This window comes from Camelus bactrianus, chromosome 12 (genome assembly GCF_048773025.1).
Source record: "Camelus bactrianus isolate YW-2024 breed Bactrian camel chromosome 12, ASM4877302v1, whole genome shotgun sequence".
NCBI lineage: Eukaryota > Metazoa > Chordata > Mammalia > Artiodactyla > Camelidae > Camelus > Camelus bactrianus.
Genome location: NC_133550.1, coordinates 17397858 through 17419474, shown reverse-complemented (window position 1 = coordinate 17419474; position 21617 = coordinate 17397858). Strand labels below are relative to the sequence as shown.

General features: G+C 56.7%; 1 protein-coding gene across 6 annotated transcripts; it reads right to left on the bottom strand.

Annotated features, from left to right (window-relative positions):
• Positions 1-543: 543 nt before the first annotated feature.
• ADCY6 (adenylate cyclase 6) lies at positions 544-20512 on the bottom strand. Of its 6 annotated transcripts, none has more exons than XM_074374951.1 (22): positions 20356-20512; positions 15046-15904; positions 11374-11523; positions 10852-10973; positions 10647-10758; positions 10362-10489; positions 9700-9858; positions 9483-9624; positions 9243-9371; positions 8966-8991; positions 8582-8729; positions 8270-8367; positions 8005-8092; positions 7717-7833; positions 7300-7458; positions 6829-7007; positions 5914-5949; positions 5702-5831; positions 5136-5399; positions 4133-4337; positions 3261-3385; positions 544-3045 (listed from the first exon to the last, which is right to left on the bottom strand). In XM_074374951.1, exons 2-22 carry the CDS (start codon positions 15901-15903, stop codon positions 2920-2922), a joined length of 3501 nt encoding a protein of 1166 aa, XP_074231052.1. In that variant the 5' UTR covers position 15904; positions 20356-20512; the 3' UTR covers positions 544-2919. The 6 variants fall into 6 exon arrangements, 5 of the variants coding, with proteins under 5 accessions (XP_074231052.1, XP_074231051.1, XP_074231053.1 ...); XM_074374950.1 differs by having other exon boundaries at positions 15046-15907; positions 20356-20508; XM_074374952.1 differs by lacking the exon at positions 11374-11523 and having other exon boundaries at positions 15046-15907; positions 20356-20508.
• Between the last annotated feature and the right edge of the window lie 1105 nt (positions 20513-21617).

Here is a 21617-nt window from a genome sequence, read left to right as displayed (position 1 = left end):
GCAGGATGTTTGCAGGAGGACAAGATAGACTGTGGATAGAGGGCAAAGAAGGGGAAAGAGGGAGGTGCCCTGGTTTGGACAGCTGACTACTGGGAGGAGGGGATGGAGAAAGCAGAATAAACAGAGTGGATTAAAAGTCACTTCTGTGCACTGGAAGTAAGGGGGAGGGAAATTATTCCAATACCCAAATTTTTGTGAGATCAGGATTGTGAGAGATTCCTAAAGGAGCTAGAACTTGGTGTTTGGCTTGGGAGGGGCCAGGGCACTGGAAAGACCACCTCAGGGGGTCCTGACTTCATGCACCGTGGGGGTAAGAGTAACAGATCTGGGAAGACACACTGGTCCTCATGCTGCTGAAGGGCCTAGAGCAGTCACACTTTGAAGACACTGCAGCTCCACCTTGGCAGGGAGGAAACCAGAGGAAGCCCTCTGACCGTAGATGAGAGAAGTCCACAGAGCCCCCTGGCAGAGGCCTGCTCCTACACCAGGCTCTGCCATTTCTGACCCAACCCAGGGCCCAGAACAGCTGCAGAGAACAGGGAATTTTACAAAGAGTTTGATTTTTATTGATATTTAAATATATTAAATATTTCACTGAAATACATGGTACACCACCCTCCCCCGCTCCCACAGTGGTTACATTATAAAACCAAAGTCCATGGGCCTCCCATCCACTGACTCCCCCACCAACTGGCAAGGGTTGGGGGGGTGGGCAGTGGCAGCCCAGGGGAAGCGCGTGGCTGGCACTGTGGTATGGGGAGCCAGGGTGTGGACAGGCCCTTCCCACCTGGCAAGAAGCAGAGACAAGTCACCCAAGACTGTGGTCTTCCCACTCTGATCTTCTTACAGCCTCATCCCCACCCCAGGACCCAGGGAGTCCCTTCTTATCCAGGGATGTGGCTGAGGGAAGGGGAGATGGCTTTCTATCTGGACCAACTAGTCTTTTCCCCTTTCCCTGCCTTGGCTCATGAAGTGACTGATGGCCCATCTGGTTGATGCCAAAGGAAGATCCCCCAAGGCAGGCAGTGCAATCCAGAAACCAGGCCTCTGCAAGGAGCTAGAGTCAGAAAGGGCATGAGGAAGGGCAACAGTGCCACCTGCCTCTTCTACTCCCCAAACCCAGCAGCTCTGCCTCTATCCTCTGCCTCCCTAACCGCCTCTAAGACAAAGCAATCTTCAAGCAAAATTCAGGCTAATACCTCTGGCTTAAATAGGTACAGACAGAGAAACCAAGGCACCAACTAGGTCAGGACAGAGGCGAGGAGGTTGTAGGGAGTGGGGTAAAAGGTAGGCAGGGATAGGAAGGGAATCTGGAGTCCAGTCTCCTAACCCTCCTGGCAGCCCTTATGGGCTTTATGGGGATGGGAGAGCCCAGAGCACACCGGGCTTAGGATGAAAGCTGGGGAAGAGCGAGGTCCAGGTTCCCCTCCTCTCTCCCCTAGTACCAGAATCTGGGTCCTCAGAGGGATCCTATGCAACCCCAGCCCCAAAGCATACCGTGTCCCAGGACACCAGCTGGGAACCCAGGAAACTCCTGAGTCTCTGCCCACCAAACCCCAGACAGTTCAAGTGCAAGGAGCAGTTAAAGCAGGTGCTTGGGTCCCTGCCCCAGGCAGGGAGACAGTCAGGCTGCACACATGGCCCCCAAATGGCACTTAGGGATTTGGCACAAAAAGGACTCCTCTCCCCAGGGCCACCCTCCTCTTGCTACCACACCCCATCCCACTCTTGGGCAACCTAGGCATCTCTCTCCATTCCTTGAAATCAGAAACCCTGCCTTATTCCCAGAAGACAGGCCTGCAGGAGAGAGGCAACCCAGGGTGGAGAGCCGAGGAGCAGGAACACAAGGACACAGACCTGGAAAACAGACACGCACACACAGACCACCGTGCACGCATGGTTACACAGACACACAGGCCTTCCCCCGTGCCAGAGGCTTGGGAGGACGAGCTGGGGATCAGGGTCATCTTCCCCCAAGCCCTGGCCCTTTTCTATTTGGCAACAGAAGGGGTAGAGACGCTCCATGCCCCCTGCCAGCAGACAGCAAGAAAGCGCTGGGGTAGAGTGGAGTGATCCTGACCCCATCAGGGCCCTCACATCAGAGTCTGGCACCACCCCAGGCCCTGGCCAGCCTGCTCTTTGGCACCTGCAAGTGAACATCCAGCCCCTGATCTTCTGACGTCCACACCATGCTTGCTCTCTGGCGGGGCATTTTCACAGTACCACTGGGACCAGATGCCCCTTTCCCTGGAGCTGTGCAGGAACTAGAGCTAAATCTGAGCTGTCAGAAGTCCCTTGGTTCCCCTTTGGGGACAGACTCTGGGACTGGGATTTGGCAAATGGAAACATTCCCCTGAAATATGGACAGAGTGGGAACCCAGAGCATTTCCCTCCTGTGCCGTGTGTAGGAGGGAGACCTGGCCACGGTGGGGGGTGCCCAGGACCGGTGCTGGGATGCAGGCACAGCAAAGGCAAGCATGGAATAGGCACTCTTCAAGCCTGCCCCGGTCTTTGTACAAAATATTCCCAGGAAAAAGAGGGAAAGGAAGGGCCCAGCCTTGAGCCTATTGCCCAGACAGATGGGAAAGGGTAGGGGTGGCAAGCTGCCATTTTAATATCTCAGGCAAGGGGGCTCCTCTGCTGCTCCCCCTGCCCTGCTCCCAAAGCTGGAAAAAAGGAGAGAACAGCCCTAACCCAATTAAAAAAGAAAGTCACTTGCATAATCCTCTTGGCATCCCCTCGTTCACCAGCCTGAGGGCAGACGCGCATGGTCCAAGCACAGCCTGTTGGGTGTTCCCTTTCGTGGTGGTCAGCAGGGTCTGGAGGCCCAGCGTCCCCTGCCACAGCTTCACCCAACGGCACAGAGTCCACTCAAATGCCCACCTTGGTCCTTTCAGCTGAATTTGTAGCCGGGCCCTGCTAACTGCTGGGGCCCCCATTGAGGAAGTAGGTGGTCATCTCTCCCTTGCCCTTCACCTTGACCACCCCTCGACACTCCAGCTGGTAGCCCTTGGCCGCTAGAACCTGGTACAGGTCCGTGGTCACCTGGGGGGGGATGGGGGCCTGCTTAGCCTGGGATCCTTCCTGCTGCACTTGCAGGGGCCCAGGGGTTCTCCAGTCATGCTAGCTTCCCTCCCCCATCCCCACCCCACCAGCTACAGAACACTGCCACCCTACCCGTCCTGGCTAACTGCACAGAAGGACATGCAGAAGCCCTCTGGGCCCATACCCCTCCCAGCCTCTGCTCGCATTCCCCTTACCTGGATTCGGTCAGGGACCCCCGTGCTGTCCATACGGCTGGAGACATTCACTGTGTTCCCCCAGATGTCATACTGTGGCTTCCGAGCCCCAATGACGCCTGCCACAACTGGGCCCATGTTCAGCCCTGGGGTGGGTGGGGAGAGTAGTACAAAAATTGAGAGTAGTCGATGGAGGCACCCCACCTCCTGGCACCTTCAGAAGGATGGAGAGAAGAAAGTGGAAAAGGCATAAGTCTCCTGAAGAACGGGAGGTGCAGGCCTGCCATCGGAGGAGCCCCCTGCTGTGTGTGAGCACTGAATGCTCACTCTGTGCCAACCACTCTGGTAAGCACTTTACACTATCTTGTCCTCTCGACAGCCCTAAAAGGTGGGTATCGTTTATCCCCATTTTACAGAAAAGGACCGAAGCTCAGAGAAGTTAGGTGATTTGCTAAACAAGAGTAAGTGGAACAGTCAGAATTCAAACCAGATCATTTAACTCCAGAACCCTTGTGATTAACCACTCCCATCCACCAGTTCATCTGAGAGGAAGGGCCTCTCAAACTGGCCAGAGATAAGGACACTGGTACTGGAGATTAGACAAACCTAGTCTTGAAGCCCAGTTTAGCCATTTACTAGTTGCATGACCTTGGGGCTGAGTTATTTAATCTCTCTGAGAGTCCTCTCTAAAAATGCCTGGGACAGAGCCTGGCACATCATAGGCCCTCATCAAATGATCTGTATTCTTAATACCAGACGATATAAGCAGTGGGAGAAAAGGGAACCCCCACAGGACTCCCCATGGGGAATCTGAGATGCCATCCCCGGCCTGTGGCCTCAGCTTCACCCAGAAACAGCCCTGGGGAAACCCGCCATCAGCCCAGCCCTCTCACCAATCTTCATCTGGAAGTTGTTGAAGGAGTGCTCGTTGATGTGCTTCATCTGTTCCATGAGCCGCATGGCGTAGTCTGCGAGGGCAGTGATGTGGGAGCGGCCCACCTGATCATAGGTGCTGGCGTTCAGCCCAGAGGCAGCCATGTAGGTGCTACCAATTGTCTTAATCTTCTCCAGCTGCCGGAACCGCTCCTCACTGATGATCTGGACAGCACAGGGGGACCTGGCCATCAAGGCAGAGGCCAAACCCAGCCCTGCCGCAACGCTCATGCTGTGTCACACCCTGGCCCCCTTCCCCACTCCCCTGTCTCAATAGCTCTCATCCTTTTAGTAAGTGAGCCCCTCTTCCAGCTGCAGCTCTCAGTGCAGGGCTAAGGAGCCAGGAAACAGCCCCCCTCACCAGGCAGCCATCAGGACCCAGGCCAGGACGTGAGCACACAGCTTCAGGTCAACCTTGCCAGCTCACTCACAGAACCAAGAACCACAGGGGAATGCTGGGCATCAATTATTCCAACCCTCATCTTTTGGGAAACTGAGTCCCAGACTGAGAAAGTGCCTTCCCTGCAGAACAGGGAACAGCCCATTCCTGCCCTGGATGTTCAGGACATTTCTTCACATTTTGCTTCCATTTTTTTCTATTCAGGGGACCATCTTGCTTACTTCGCCTGTCATGGGGCTCTGTCCACAGACTACTGGCTTATTCTTCAGTGACATCCATCTGGTACCTACCCTGGCGCCCTCACAGATCCTCACATCCTCCTCTGCTCCTCACCTCTGCCCCACTAGGGCTGACCTCCTTACTGCCTCTGACACCTTCATGAGTCCCTGTCCCTGACTCTGTGGTACCTACCTTTCCCCTGTCATCTATGGGTCCCATCAGATCTCCCTTCCTCCTCCCAGTACCACTCACCCCAACCCAGCCTTACTATCCAAAGTCCTCCCCACTCCTCTGGTCCCCATGTCCCCAGACTCTCTGCCAGCACCAGCCAACTGGATAAGTACCTCGTCAAAGTCAGCAATGATCTCGTTGAGCAGCCGCAGGCACTCGACACCCTCATTGTTTGCCTCCAGCTCCACGTAGAACTCAGAGAAGTTGGCAATGGAGGCAAACATGACGGCCACGCACTCACACGACTGATAGTAAAGTTCATCGTTCCGGCGCTCCCGAGCCAGGAAGTGGGCAGCCACGTCCTTGGGCAGAATGTTATGCAGCAGCCGCCGGTTGTATGCCTGGAGCTCCTCCATCTCCTCCTTCTCCCCTGTTGCCTATGGACACCACACCCATCACCCACTGCCCAACATTCACAAGGGGCGAGGGCAGTGGCCAACGCCTGGAGATGGGCGTCAGAGGGAACCACGTGGAAGAAGAGGATAGATGAGGCCTAAAGAACAGGCAAAGGAGTAAAAGGGGCAGGGACAGGATGAGGCTGGGGATAGGGGATGGGCACAGAGGAGGCGTGGAGCCAGGGTAGGCTCGGGCGGCCTGAGCCTTGGCCAGCCAAAGTGTTGGCATGGTCCAGGCTCCGCCCCCAGGCTCCTCCCCCTCCCCCAGAGGCCCACCCAGTCACCTGCAGTTTCCAGAGGAAGTCCAGACGGGCAGTTGATTCCACCTGCTGGGCATGCAGATACAGCGCCAGTGCAAACACCAGCAGAATCACAGGGGTCATATATTTGAGAGCCACCCTCCCTGCAGCTGGGCTGAAGTGAGCAGAGGCAGGCTCAGTGTCTGAAGGAGGCATCTAGCAGCCCTACCCTTGGCTGCCCTAGAGTCCTCACTCACCAGTCCAGCCCATCAAAGGTCTCATTGGAAGAAGCCCTGGCAGGAAAACACAAGAGACAATCATCAGTTCTTCCTGAGTCGCTAGGTCGGGGCATGGAAGCGGGGACAGAAACTACGTTTACAGAGCACCATAAATCAGGCATTAGGCCAAGGCTTTTGCTTATATTAACTCATTTAAGAACAGAGGTTCCACTCCCCGGCTCCTCTACTCACCAGCTATGTGACTGACCTGGGACAAGTTGCTTAACTCTCTAAGCCCCTGTTTCCTCATCAATAAAAGAATGGTGAGATCTAATAATGCCTGCAAAAGGCTTAGCACAGTGCCTGGCGTCAGCAAGCCTTCAATAGTATTAGTTACTAAAATCTTTACAACTACCCTGTGATATAGGTGGCATGACCATTTTACAGATGAGGAAATTGAGGCTCAGGGAAGTTAACCCACCTGTCCAAGGTCACACACCTAATGAGCAGCAGGGGAGGGATTCAAACCTAGCAGACCCCAGAGGCTTTTTCTACCACACCAAGCTAGGGCCACATATCATGAGGGGTGGGGTTTTGCAAGGGAAAAGCCAGTGTGGTGTCCCAGACAAAGCCCTCAAGCAGGAGTCAGAAGTTCTGGTTCCCAGCCAGGGCTCTACCACCAAGCAGCTGTAATTAAGTGTGGATATGAAAGCAGCATGCAAATCAAGAGGGAATTTTTTTTTTTTAATGTCAAGCCTAAAACATAGGGATTTCCCAGGATTGGAGTTCCCTTGGGGTGACATTGGGGGTCATGTGTTACCTCCTTTCCACCCCCAGGTGAGGGGTAAGTGGTGGCATTCCAGGGGCACAAGGGGCCTGGGTACCAGAGAGGCTCACAGTGACCCAGTAAGGTCAAGAGGCTCCTGAGGGTTAAAGGGCTGAGGATAAACTCACAAGCCATGGACGCCAAGCAGTAGGTCATAGTTGTCAAAGATGGTGGCCGGGGGACCCAGCAGAAGCAGCACCAGATAGATGAGCCCCAGGACAAAGACCATGGCCAGCTTCCCGATGCTACTGATGTGCAGGAAGACAGAGCTGGCCAAGAGACTCAGCAGCATGTTCCCGACGAAGTACTGGGGAGCGATGGCAGAGGCAGTGTTGGGTGAAGGCAGAGGCCACAGCACCCCCAGGCAGGGAGAGCGCTGCACGCCCCTGCCTGACCCAAGCTCCCCTCCACAGCCTCAAACCCAAACCTCCTTCACCCTCTACACACCCCTACAGTGCACCAGGACCCCTGGCTGCTCCTGGTGTTGAGGACTCTGGTGAGATCCTAGGTCCCCAGTGCCCATCACCTAGCCTAGCACAGAGGGGTCAATAACTGGTACTGATCAGAACCCCCGCCCCGCCTGAGCACTGCCTGGACACCTCAGGGAAGCTGCAGGTGGGTGCGGTGCCCTCACACAGGGGAGCATCCAGGCCCAGAGAGTAATTGAGCTGCTGGAGGTGGCAGGCGGTGATGTCAGCAGGCGTTAAATTCAGCATCCGGGCTGCGCAGGTCCGTATGGGAGTGTGGTTACAGGTGAACTGCAGAAGTCAGGGGAGGTATATCAGGGTAACCAAGGTTGGGAGGGATTACAAGAGCCATGCCCAGATGCCTGATACCCCAGGGGCCCATGTTCTCACTGAGGGATCACAAGAGGCAGGGAGAGAAGGAGGGAGGACTGGGGTCAACCCCATCCCTACTAGGGGTAGGAAATTTGTCTCAATCCCCTCTACACCCCCAGCACCCAGAAAGGTGCCTGGTGCACAGGCAGGGTGGAAGAATTTCCACTGGACCTTTACCATGTTGGCAATGGCAGAGGTGAACACAAGCAGGACTGAAAAGATGCCAACTGCGGTGCTGTGCGCCCGCGAGCGGACGATGCTGCGTGACAGACGTCGCAGGGCCTGGGGGAAGAGCTGCCGGGAGGCAGGAGACCGAGAGTCAGAGGTCACATCAGCCAAGGGGTAAGGCCACCCAGGGAGGGGACCCGACAGCAGAGGCATGGCCTTCTCCTCCCTCGTCCCATGTGACCCCTCCCTGCCCCTGGCCTGGCCTCCCCCATGAGCCCTGGAAGGCCCCCCACGTACAGAGCCACAGGAGTACACGGCACAGGTCAGCACGGTGACCAGCAACAGCAGGAAGATACTGGCATAGATCCCAAGCATCAGGGCTGAGCTGGGGTGGAAGAGGGCCAGGGAAAACGTTACTCTGGGAGATCTGGGCATCCTCGTCCCCCTCCCCAGGCGGGCAGGGTGAAGGCTCTAGGGGCTGTGTGCTTGCACAAATGTTTAGGAAGGTTCTGGGAAGTGACAGAGGGAAGAGACGCCAAACGAGAAGGGGCAAGGCTCTCACTGTGGGAAGACGAGGAGTTGGATGAAGCTGATGAAGCAGAAGACCAACAGGGCACAGGCCACGTAGGCTCCGAAGCGGGGGTCCACCTTTCGCGAGTACTGAGGGAGGGGAGACTGAGCTGGGCACTGGCTCCGCCCTGGGGGAGGCAGGGCACTACCAGTTGGCCCAGTTGATACGAATCCCCACTGTGCCCTGAGGTGGCCTCCCCATTCCCCAGAAACTCCCCTGTTCCCTCACCTGTGCTCAGACCTCCCTCCTGGGACCTCCCCTCGTTTCCCAGCCTTCCTCCTCCTGCCCTCGCATCCCCCAAACCTTCTTTTCAAGATCCTCTCTCTGGAAGGTGAGCAGGAACCGACGCACATGGTCCTTGCGCAGCTGATCGATGCTGCGGGCGTCAATGGCTCGGCCCAGGAACTCATCTACCTCATCCTCAGGGTTCAGGGCATCCTGGGCACCCCGGCTGAGGGCAGGGGACATGGCTTCACCAGGTGCACAAGCACGGCCATGTGACAGGCCATGAGAAGGGAAGGGCACAGGCAGCACTCAGAGGGGGAGTGTAAGCCGGGTGTGTGGCATCTGCTCCCACATGACACATCTAAGGTCCAGGGAAGAGGGGGACCTCAGCTACCCGCAACTTCATCCCAGGATGTAAGTGCCTTCCCCTCCCGTGCCTCCCTCCTCAGTAACCTGACTTACTTGTCTTTGCTGGAATCATCAATGCCCTGGAGAAAGGGACAGAGGGTGTGTGTGTGAGGTGGAGGGCAGGCCACCTTCACCTCTACAACCCCTTCCCACTCCCAACACTGTGCTGAGGGTTCTCCCCATAGGCTGGGGGGGGGGGCTTGGGACCCCAATACCAGAAACTATCTATGAAGATGGAGCCACAACAAGGAAGGCAGAAGAGGGAAGGGGGACACAGACTGTTAAGGGAGACAAAGTGAGGTCCCAGGTCCCGGTGCTGTGGGCCCCTCACCATCTGGCGGAAAGCCTTGGAGTCCTTGGTCCGGGAGAAGGTGCGGTCAGGCACCCAGCGTGGCATCAGCCCTTCCATGGAGTTGGCCCGCGTCCGCTGCAGCTTGGCCAGCATGGCCTTCTCCTCTTTCTGTGTGGGCAGCACGGATACAGGCTCAGAGAGGGGTCCAGAGAAGGCCTCTGCCGGCTCCCCTATCTGCCCTGTCTGCCTGCCCCACCCCAGCCCCACCCCAACCCTGACCCGTTTCTGGCTGGCTCCCAGGATGAGGAAGGTCTCAATGTGCTGCTCCTTGAGGTAGGCGTTGCGCTCCCCGCCACGGCCTGGCTCCACCTCATAGTCCCCGTTTAGGTACTGCAGCGTGGCCCGAGTGATGTGGATGCGGCTGTGCGGGAACAGGGCGGTGAGACCTGGCACTCCCACTCGGCTCCCCCTGCTCACTGCCTGGACCCACACTCACCCGGCCCGGCCGCCAGCCTCCATGTGGTTGGCCAGAGTCACGTCATTGGACCACACATCGAACTGCCATTTCCGCAGGCCAAGGACACCGCAGTGCACGCGCCCGCTGTGGATGCCCACGCGCATGTTCACGTTCACGCCTGTCACCTCACGCACCAGCCTGGGAGGAGGCGGCTCTGGCTTAGCTCCTGGAACCGTCCTCCCCAGTCCCAGCCCAGAGCCCAGGCCCTGTGCTCTCCTTGGAGACAAGAGGGTCGAGGACAGACCTCGTGGCAGGGCTTAGAAGTACTGCCTGGGCGGGACACACCTGAGTCTGCAAGGGGCTCAAGGGCAAAAGTTTGAGAACTATGTTCACCAGCAGGGGCCCGGAAGCATCTTGTGAAACTGAGCTAGAAGAGGAGGAACAACTGTCCTTCCTTCAGGCCTGCTCAACTGGCACTCTCTGCAGCCCAAACCCACCTCACCCTGGCCCCACCACCCCATCCTAATAGCTGGAGTCTAAGGGCACGTGGTCTTCACACGGGCTGAAGAAAAGTACATTCCCCGCCCCAGTGATGGATCTTAAAGACAGAAGCCGTAAGACTAAAGAAAAATCCTGGGGACACATCAAAGGGCAGGAGCAGGCTGGGGTTCCCTCAGTTCCCCAAAGGGGACAGTGCTTACGAGATGGCCTCGATCATGTCCACCCCCATCTCCACGCAGCAGTGGGCATGGTCTGCCCGGGCCTCTGGCAGCCCTGACACACAGTAGTAACAGTCTCCTAAGATCTTGATCCTCAGGCAGTGATTTTCCTAAAGGAGAAAGAGTTGGGGAACAGTCACCTTCACTCTCTTGCTCACCGAGCCTGCCTAGCCCACGACCCTCACTGTGGACGCCATCCACCCCTCCCTCCCAGTGAGGCTGTGCTCTCACTCTTTCGGCCCCGCCCACAAGCCCCAGCACCCTCACCGCAGCCAGCTTGTCAAACCGGGCAAAGAGCTCGTTCAGGGTCATGACTAGCTCCTGCGCAGTGCACTGGGATGCCAGGCTGGTGAAGCCTTCAATGTCTGCAAACAGGATGCTGTGGACAATGGCAGAAGATGGAAGGGCCATGTGGCCCTCAAAGACTCCCCGATCCCCAGCCCCTCCTGGTACCCTCCCACCCCGACCCTACCTGACATTGTCATGCTTCTGGATGTAGATCTTGTGAAACATCATATCTTCTTTCTTTGTGTTGATGTCTTCTTTCATCTCCATAGCAACATGCTGGGGCAACACTGACAGCAGCAGCCGCTCCTGGACCAGTAGTTTCAACAGAGCATTACTATCTTCCTGGCCTCACATTTTAATCCCTCCTGGTCCCTCCACATCACCAGAACCCTCCCAAACCTTCCTGGAGACCCTAAACTTCCCTTCTGGACCATGGCTTGACCCTCCTCCATTAGAGCCCTCAGCAGAAATACATCCCAGCCTTCTTGGACCACCCTCCCCCATTCAACCCTTCAGATGCACTCCTATCTACTCCCTCCTACCCTCGGACAGGACAGGAACCCCAGTGTCAAAGGGCCTCTGTGATGCACAGTCAGGGGGAAGCATTCACACTTATTCCACAGAGTTGCATGCGGCAGTGGATCCAACCTGCAAGTTATTTGCAGGTGAGGTGGGGGAAGGCCACGATCAGGGAAAACAACCCCACCTGCTGCCGATTTTCATGCTGCAGGTGCAGCCGGGCCTGGATGTAACCACGGGTTTCCTGAAAGGCCTGGCGCTGAGACACCTCAGCCGGGTAGTGTGTGCAGATGCCAATGACATTGGTGCAGAGGAACAGCAGCATGTTGGCACCGAGCTGCAAAAGGGTGGCAGGGGCAGATGGGTGACCACCCCCAACACACACAGGTGCAATTCTCTGGGCTCTGTAGATGCACTCCTCTGGGGAGGAAGCCAGGATCCTGTGCCTTGTCTTCCGCAAGCCTGCAATATGCCGCCTCACTCCCCACAGAACTCCAGCCTCCTGCCTGGATGGATCACCCACAGCTAGAAATGTGATCTTTTCACAGTTCCTGGGAGCAGAAGCACCAACCAGAGCCAGGTAGGTCACAGGGCCTGGGCCCAGCACACTATGATTTCCTGCCCCACAAAGACCCCAAACAAAGGACAAATGCTGCTCCTTCTGCACGTGCTTCTCCTTACAGAACCACACCCAGGAGAGCTGAGCTCTGCGTCCTCCTGTGAATGCCTAGGACAAGTCACCTCATCTTGCTGGGGCCTCTTTTTGCTCGTCTAGAACCCAGAGAGAAAGAATAAGACCTCTAAGGTCCCTCTCTGCCCTGACGTAACTTCATAATAATTACTATAGTTATTATTACTGAAGGTAATTTGTTGGCTACCTACAATGTGCCTGGACTCTACAGGTGTCCACTATATGTTACTGAATGTATTTCTTACGACTCTATGAAATGGGTAACACTATCTCCTTTTAAAGGTGAGGGACTCAGGCACAGAAAAGCTAAGTAAGTTGCCCAAGACCGCACAGCTAGTAGTAGCTGGTACGGGACTTGAGTCCAGGACAGTCAGACTCCCAAGCCTATTGCATAGTACATTCCAAGTCTCCAAGATCCCACTCACCCAAGCTCTTGAGGCCCAGCCTCAGAACCAAGGCTTGCAAATCATCAACTCCACTGACACAAAGAACCCTTCCTGACAGGGATGGGGTGCCACCAGGCCTGGCTATTCCAACACCTGGCCCAGCCAGGCCCCACGCTCCAGGACCCCAATCCTAGGGTGTTCGGCCCTCAGCCCTCAGCCCTCAGCCCTCAGCAGCAGCACTGACTGGAGAGCCAGTCTAAGGGAGGCCGGCCTCCGTGTTTCTGGAAGTTCAGGGGTTAACCTGGCACTGTGGCTCCACCCCAGAGCTGGCTGGGGCAGGGCTCTGGTTTGGGGAGAAGGGAGGGAAAGAGCACCGACTGGAAGCCAGGAGTTCTGGGCTCTGCCCAGAACCAGAACTGATCCCGCAAACTTGGGCATGTCACTGTCTCTGGGACCTCGGTTTCATTTTTCCTGTGTAAGACGGAGGGGTTGGAACGGCTAACCCCCGAGCATTTCCAGCTCTCACCCTCTAGGATTGGCCTCCCAACTTCCCTTCCCAGTCCAGCTCACAAGGCCCCCCTCCCAGTAGCAGGGGTGAAGAGGGGGGCACACTATCTCCCTCGGGGGTTTCTAAGAATAGCCCCCAGTGGGGGAGAATGAAAGGGGGGCAAACCAGGCAACTTCCCTTCCTGGCCCCAGGAGCCCAAGAGGAAAATGTGAGTCATGGCAGAGGGAAGGGGAAGGGGGAAAAGAGACCGAAATAGATCTGTACACAGACCCCTATCTGACTGTGAGAAAAAATGGATGCCAGGGAACAGGATGAGACTCCAGTCTGGGCCAGGTCACCAAGTGGAACTGCTCAGTGTGTCTGAGTGAGCAGATCCTAGGACGAAGGGACTGGATCTGGGAAGGGGCTGCCCACAAAGCCTACAAATGAGGCCACAGCCCCACCCCATCCAGAAACCTATAGGCCAATTGGGCGCAGGGAATCTTTCTCAGCTCAGAGAAGGGTTCTGGACAGCCCTGGCCCCAAGGACTGGCACGGGGCAGGGGCAGCTTTCTCCACGTGCCCCAAGGATGTGCCAGCCGAGCCCCACTGGGTGAGGCTGCAGCTGGGGGCCCTGGGGAGGCGAGACTGGCATAGTCCTGGCCTCCAATGGGGCTGTGCCTCCCCAGTCAGGCCCTGGGCTTGGCTCTGGGCACCATGCCCGCTGAAAGCAGGGAAGAGACACCCACCTACCCCTGGCCAGCCAGAGAGGATGGGGGAAGGGAGGCACCACCTCCAAGCTCCTCCTCCCCCAAGAGGGCAGTCCCATTCCAAAGCCCAGTGTGACAGCTACCCTGGAGAGAAGTGGGAAGGGGGTGCTAGGAGCAGCAGGAAGACCCTGGCCCTTTAAGAGATCTGACGGTGCCCTGCAGGCGTGTGCTCCACAAACAAACTGGCTATAAGGTTACTCTTAAAAAGGTACATTCTGTTCCACAGCACAGGCTGGGCAGGGAAGGGCATCATGCCAGAGCACCCAGCTTCTCACTCTGGGAGCCCCAGGCAACTTCCTCTTTGTGGGTGGGGCTAGGGTGGGCTACAGGCCACAAGACCTGGGCAAGGTAGCACTCTCTCAAACCTTGAGCAAAACAGAGGACGGCACTGTCTAAATAAGGGTGCCAATGGAGGGATCAAGAGGTGTGTTGGCTAGGGGGCTATGCCTACGGCAGCCCCTGAAGGATCAGCTAGGCAAGGCCCCCTCGTCCCTGGTCCAGGGGATGACACGAGATGGCTGGCTCCACCAGCTCAAGTCTCTCTGCAAGGGACATCCTGGAGGCCCCTTCACTGCCTACAGCATCCCCACACCTCCCTGCCTCCAGGTGAGAACCTGCCCTGTTGGTTCGGCTCCACTCTGGGAAAGGGTGGGGCCCTAACTGCAACACCACGAAGGAAGATACTATTTTTATCTCAGTTTTACAGACTGGGAAACTAAGGCTGGGAGAGGTGAGGTTAATTGTCTGCGATCTACAGAGAAGAATGTGGCCCATTGGAAAACCAGGTCTGCCTGCAGCCAAGCCTTTACTTCTCAACTCATACACCACTCAGAAGCCAGAGGAGTAGCCGACACGGGCAGAGAACCTCATCAAGGCCAGCTGCCAGAGTCCTGGTGCCCGGTGGGAAGAGGGCAGATAAGGTAGGAGCCTAACGCCCCTCTCATCTACAGTCCAACCCTACGCCCTGAAGAGAAATGACTCACTCATCACCTTCCCTGTCCTCTCGGAGCTGGCCTTGGTCCAGCAGAGAGGCGACTCGATAACTCCACCCGAAACCTACTCAGTCCCTTCAGATCACCATCTAGAGCTGCCTTTCAGGGAAGGTACCAGGGCCTGAGTCTCGGATGTCAACCTGGGGCCAGAGATGCCAAGGTCTGGATGGAGCCTATCTTGGCCCGGCCCCGGGGCTAAATATCACATTCCCAGCTCCAGCACAACAGTGTGTCTCTACAGGCTACACTATTTCAAGGGCCTCTGGCTAAAGAGCTATAGACTGTGACCCATGGGGACAGAGTACAGGCTTGGGTCCTGGAGCCTTCCCTCCTCTCAGCAGTGCTTTCTGCCCCAGATCCCAAATGTAGACCGACCCCTGGAACTTGGCCTCCCAACACCTGTCCCTCCTCCCAGACACATCCAGACACCCCTCACCCAGTATCCACCCCGCCACTCACCCACCCTCAATAACCAGAACCCCTCCTCATTCCCAGCCTGGTGTCCCTCCCTGCTTGCCTCCCCGACCACTCACCTGCTTCCAGAGGAAGGCATCACCACTGTTGAGTTGCCAGGCCAAGATCAAGTGCAGGGTGGAGAGGCCCAGGCCACTGAAGACAGCCGCCCGCATGCGGATGGGGAGGAGTGTGTAGGTGATGTAGACGAAGAACACAGGGCACCAGAGGCCTTCAGAAGGGCTGTGGGGGTTGGCTGCAAGGGCGCCCCCAACCTGCACGGCTACCAGGATAACCAGCACCACGTAGCTCACCACCCACATGGAGTCCTGGCGGAAGCTGTGCCGGTTGCACACCACCATGAGAGCCACGAAGAGGGCGGCGGCACAGGCCAGCAGGGCCACGTAGGCAGGCTGAGGGCGGGCGGGCGCGGCGTGGAAGGCCAGCAGCACGACGGTGAGCAGCACGAGCACCGCCATCAGCAGCGTCAGGCTGCTCTGGTTCATCTGAAAGAAGTACCGCTGGTACAAGCGCTCCAGCTTGGCCGAGCGGAACTGCTTCGACTGGAACACCTGCGCCAGCCGGCGCCAGCAAGCTCGCCTGCTCCTGGGGGCAAGGTCGGGGGCCACCTCAGCCATCCCGCCCGCCACCGTCACCTCGGTGTCCTCAAAGCCCAGAGCCACAGCCCGCAGCCCCAGCTCCGTGCCCTTGCCTGGGCCACCTCTCCGGATGAAGGCCTCATCCTGCCAGGGGCACCGAGGGGCAGCTGCAGGGGTCGGGCTGGGTGGCTGGGCATCCCGGAGACAGCTCATATAACGGGGTGTGCAGAAGCCACTGGTCCGAGTCCCACGGCGCGGCCGCTTCTGCCCATTGCGTTCGCCCCAGGCTGTCTTCCGTTCATCTACTTTGGGGACCAGGAGGCCACTAAACCACGACATGCTGCTGGGAGGAAAAGGATGAGACGGTGTTAATACCATCATCACCACCTGCCACCACCAGTAGCTGTCGTTAACTGAGCGCTTCCCATTGCCAAGCTGAGCACTTCAGACATGTTATCCTCTTAAAATGACTCTTGCTGGGGGTGGGAGGCTATAGCCCAGTGGTAGAGTGCCTGCTTAGCATGCACAAAATCCTGAGTTCAATCCCCAGTACCTCACTCACTCAATCAATCAATAAACCTAATTACCTCCCTGCAAAAAAAGAAAAAAATAAAATAAAATGACTTTGAAGAAGACCATGGTACCCCCATTCAACAGGTGAGACAACTGAAGCAGAGGGAGGGGAAGTCACTTGTCCAAGATCAAGCAGCCACACAAGTGTGAAAACCAAGATTCTAACCCAGATCTGTCTGACTCCAAAGCAACATACTTAGACCTTCACCTCTTCTCTGAAAGGCTCTGATTCCTTAGTGGTGGACACACCAATGAGAAAAGCCACCTGATTCAGGAGAGGGCACACCCTAAGCAGGGGGCAAGTACCGTCCTGCACCAGGAGATTGTTGCCACTGGTGTCCCAGTGGAGCCTGATCTTGACTTTTTTCAACAGAAGCTTAAAAAAAAAAAGTAGGCTTTACACGACATCTCCTGATTTTTAAACACTGGCAAGTCATTCATGTTTTTCAACACTGCAAAGCAAATAAATCACATCTACAGAATGAATTCAGCCTGTGAGCTGCCAGTCGGTGACCTTTGTACACAAGGGAGTCTCTTTCCACATCCTTCCCCATCACACTCACACACTGTGCACACTTTACCAAGTGAAATTCAACTTCTCAGGTGACAGCTTAAATGTTAACTTCCTCATGGAAGATGTCCCAGTTCCCCTCCTCAGACCAAGTTTGGTCTCCTGTTCGTTTACTCCCTGCACATTTCCTATTTACCACAATTACAATTAAATGGCCCCTTGTTTAATGTGTGACTCTGCCCCCGACTATAAACTTTATAAGGTATTATGTCTATTTTGCTCAGTGCTTTATCCTCACTCAAGTACCCCGAGTACTGAACCTGGCTCATAGTAGAAACTCAATAAATTGATATGCTGAAAACACAGAAAGCAAGCAAGCTCAAGGGCACTGGTGTAGAGCAGCCAATGTGAAATAACAACTAGAGATGATAATCCTCTGATCCTTCACCTTCTCACTGCACTCTGGTCCTTTTAGCCTCTTTGCTGTTTCCCAACACGCCATGCACAGGCCAGCCTGGGACCGTGGTGCTTACTGTTCCCTCTGCCTGGAACGAGAGCTCCTCCGGGTCATAGCTCGAACATCCCCTTATCAGTGAGTTTTCCCTGACCACTCTATTAAAATAGCAACCCCCTTTCCTGGAGCTCCCTATCTCTCTTCCGAGCTTTATGCTTTATTTTCACCACAGCTCTTATCAGCAACTGCCATTCTATATATTTTTCTCATTTGTTCATTGTCTGTCTCTCCTAACTGGAATGTGAACTTCATGAGTGCAAGGATTTGGGCCGGTTTTGCTCACTGCTATATCTACGACATCTAGTAGGGTCTAAATAAATGTTCGTTGAGTTGATGGGTGGATGGATGGTAACACTCTTACACACTAGCTCTCTGCTTTAAACTGTTCAGGATCCTTCCACATACCGAATTCCATCTGATCTTCACCCAAACCCTGTGAAGCTGGTCCTGCAGCCACCTGGGGCACAGGATAGATTTGACAGGGAAGAAAAAAAAAAAAAAAAGAACCAAGGTTCCCAGCAGTTTTATATGGCTGGCCCAAGTTCTAGAGATCACAAATAACCAAGTCAGCTCCAGGTCTCACGTCTCCAGGAGGGAAATGTCTTGATCTGGCGGAAGAGGAGGGGTGCTCATGACAACACCCTCAGTGTGTCCCCTAGCTGAGCCCAGCTCAGGAGAGGGTAAAGACATGGGCACTGCCATTAATGGATGCCTGCGTCCCCACCAGGGCCACATACCTCCATGCCCACAGGGCACCCTGAGGGGCTCCTTGTACTTTAACCTGCAGAGCTAGCAGCACTGACATTTGTACTCACCAGGGGACAAGGGGGAGAGTACCCAGCACTGGCCCCAGGTGGCCACAGGACCAGATGCTCATGCCACAGAAGCGACGCTCCGGGCAGACAGCCAGGGGCCCACAAAGCAGAAGACCATCCGGGGACCTCTCTGCATACCAGAAACCCCACTCCCTGGTTCACCCTCCGCCACATTCTCTCGGCATCCCTTCTCCCATATCCCACAGGGCAGCAGGCCCTTCAACCCCCTAACATCACCAACAGCACCATCTGGAGGGACAGATCAAAAACCGAAGACTTTTCATTAGGCTGGCATTTGGAAAAGGTCACCAAAGAAAGCCTGGCTCTTCAAAATATTTCATTTGAAACGTGATCTTTGGAGTGAGACCAGGTTTCAAACCTTATTGTGATTATTTGCTAGCTTCACAGCCTTGGACAAGTGACAACCTCCTGGTATCAGTTTTTTCATCTGTAAAATGGGAATAGTAATAGTTGTGAGGAAGGAGTCTAACAGTGCCTGCCATGCACTACACACTCAATAAGCGGTAGCTCTTCTCCCTGCCTTATACCACTTTGAGCCCAAAACTCTGCCAGTGTCCAAAAGACTGAAAGACCAGAAAGTCATGAGCAAGAACTTGTATCTCCCCAGCCAGTCAGAAGCCAGGTCCTATCAGTCCTTGTGTCCTCAGCTGTCAGTCCCCAGAGCTGCGTGAGACAGAGCCCAGAGTGAGCAGATTTCTGACTCCCCCTGACATTGTGCTTCAGCCTCTGCCCACTCGCCAGTCCCCTGACCTGTCCTTACCACCCCCACCGGCCAGACCTCTGTTCCTAAAGGACCTGTTTCTGGCTGTGTTCCCAGCCCCCTGGAAGCATATCCCAGCATCTGGCTTATACCCATGGAGGAAGGGGCAGACACTGTCCAGGGGAACACATGACCCTCGCAAGAACACCCTGACCCCACAAGCGGATAGTTTCACAGATCTGTAATTTGTCCAACCAACTGCCACCATCCCACCCTGGGCTCAACTCCAGGCACTGCCCATCCTGGAGAACTCGCCAGGCTCCCAGCACTCCTGGCAGCCCACGCCAGGCTGGTAGGGCAGGGAACAGGGGAGGGCACTGTTCAAAGCCACAAAACTTCCCTATATGGTCCCCCAACCTTCCTTGTCCAGAAACCTCTCACTATGAACCACAGACCACCTCCCTCTTCCCCAGAGACAGGCTCCTGAGCCTGTGCCTCCGACCCCCTCCACTGGGTCCTGATCTCTCTGCTCTTCTCACAGATCTGCTACTACTCCACGCATCATTCAGAAGCCATGTCTGTTCACCCTGGCAGATGGAGGCCCAGTGCCTCCCAGAGCCCAAGTCCGCCCCAAACCCGGATTCTCCAGCCTAAGACCTAGAGCCTGAAGCAGGCCAAGGCCCAGCCCCAAGGATGGCTCTGCCCACTGCTTCGCCCAAACCCTCTTCCTGGCCACCACCCGTCAATCCTGTCCCCAGGGCCCCTCTGCCCCTGCCTTCCTTGGCAAAAGGAGGCTCCAGGGGATTTTAAATGACTTCAGAAAGTTCGTGGCAGAAGGCGCTGCCCAGGCAGGGCACTTCATTGCCAGCACCACCCACTATGCTGCGATGTGGGCCTCAATTCCAGGCCTTTCCAGATGTAGAGGAGCCTCCCCAGGGCCTGTATATGGAGGTCCAGCAATCCTTCTCCTCCCTTTCCCAGCCCTTGGTCTCCCTAAGACTGCACTGAGCTCTCACCTCCATTCCAACCATACAATCCCCACCAGAGTCCTCCAACTCACACGGGTATCTAGTAAGGGGAGGGTATGGGGAAAGAGTCCACCGCCCGCTCCCACCTGTAGCTTTTGAGGCATGCCCAAGAGCCCTTTCTGAATAAAGTCTGGCCCCCTAGCCCATCCTGCAGCAGGCCTTGACATCAGCCCTTTCATTCCCAAGGTCTGGAGTGAGGAGAAGGGGGCTCCTGCAGGCAGAAGGCATCCCTCCCTCCGCCCAAGCTACCTCCCCTGCCTCTAAGCACAATCACACTCTACCTCAGACTCGGAGGCTCACCCACAGCCCGGCTGCAAAAACCTCAGGACAGCCCCTCCCCCAGTACATGCATCTCTCCCTCTTCCCAGCAAGCTGGGAACTCGCTCCGGGTGGAGGAAGGGAAGCGTACGGCTGGGAGTGAGGGTGGGAGCCTTGAGTCCCGGACCCAGGAGTCCTCTATCCTCCATCTCCTCCCGGGCTTCCCTCCGCCAGCCTCGGGCTCCCGCGCGCCCCGGCATCCGCGCCCCGACCGAAAAACTCTCCGGAGGCGCGCGGGAGTCTGCGAGCCGCACGGAGCCCCGAGCGCCCGGCGCCGCCGCCTCCCCCGACACTGCTCCGCGCGGTCTCACCTGCCCGCCGGGGTCGGTGCTTCCCCCGGGCCCCCGCCCCGCCACCCCCGCGGGCTCCGGCCGGCCGGCCGGCCGTCCCGCGGTCCTGCTCCGTGCCCGCGCGTCCCGGCCGTCCCTCCCGCCGTCCGCAGTCCGCCCGGCCCTCGCCCCCTCCCTTGTTGTCCAGCGCAGCCGCCCTCTACCCCGGATCCAGAAGTCCCCTCCCCGCCGGCTCCCGGACTCCCCGCCTTAAAGGCACAAGCTCCTTTTGTCTGGGCACCCCCTCCCCCTCCCCGGACGCCGGGCAGGGTGGCCCGCTCCCCTTCGGAGGAACCGGGTAGGGGTGGGACAGCCCGAAGAATAAGACCCCTCCCTCTGCGAGCCCCCTCCTCTCCTCCGGCCGCTCCCTCCCCCAGTCTTGGGAAAACAAGCGGCTACTGTTCTGGGATCAAGACCCCGGGGAGGAGCGGGGCCGTCCAGCCCGCTCCCCCTTCGCTCCACCCCCGGGCCGCATCCTCCTGCATTCTCTTCCCACCCTCACCCTAGGGGTCCCCAAGCGCGCGGGTAAACCCACCCTCTAGCAGCGATTACCCGCCCCCCACCCCGCACACGGAGGGTCGGCTTCCTTCCTGTCAGGGTCCCCTGGGGTTGAACTGGTGCCCAGCACCCACTCCTCATCCCTCATCCCTTATCCCTCCTCCCTTCCTCCCTCCTCCAGCCCCCTCCCTGCCATTCCCGCCCCGCCTGCCAAGGCCCTGCTCCCTCCCGAGGGAACTCAGTTTAATAATTAATTAAGATTTCATTCCACAAGGCGCCAGGTGTGTGCGGCCTGCTTCTCCGCACACCACTTTTTGCTTCCTCCTCCAATCCTCAGGGGCGCTGGCCCCGATACGCTAATCTGCTGCACCCAGAGCCCAGAGGGGGAATGAGGAAAGAGGGGAAGGGGCACTCTTCACGCTGCCCACCGGCCCCACTCTCTCTGGGGTGTCCCTCCCCAGTACCTATCAAAGTGCAGGGTCCCCCGCCCCCTTTCACCCAAAGGGTTGTGCTCTCCCGCGGAGTGTAGGGGGGTGGAGAGGGGGTGTATTTCTAGGTACACGTACTGATAAATTGTTTGGGACTTTTATTTATTTTCCACGTTTTTCAAGCACGGAGTTGCCGCCCCTACCTGGGAGATGGGAAAATCACGTGGAAGCTACTTTAACCCTTTGAGGGTTAGAAAGATGGTGTAGTCAGAAAGGGGAAAAGGGTTAATTAACTCATCCAGGATGTAGATGAGTCTG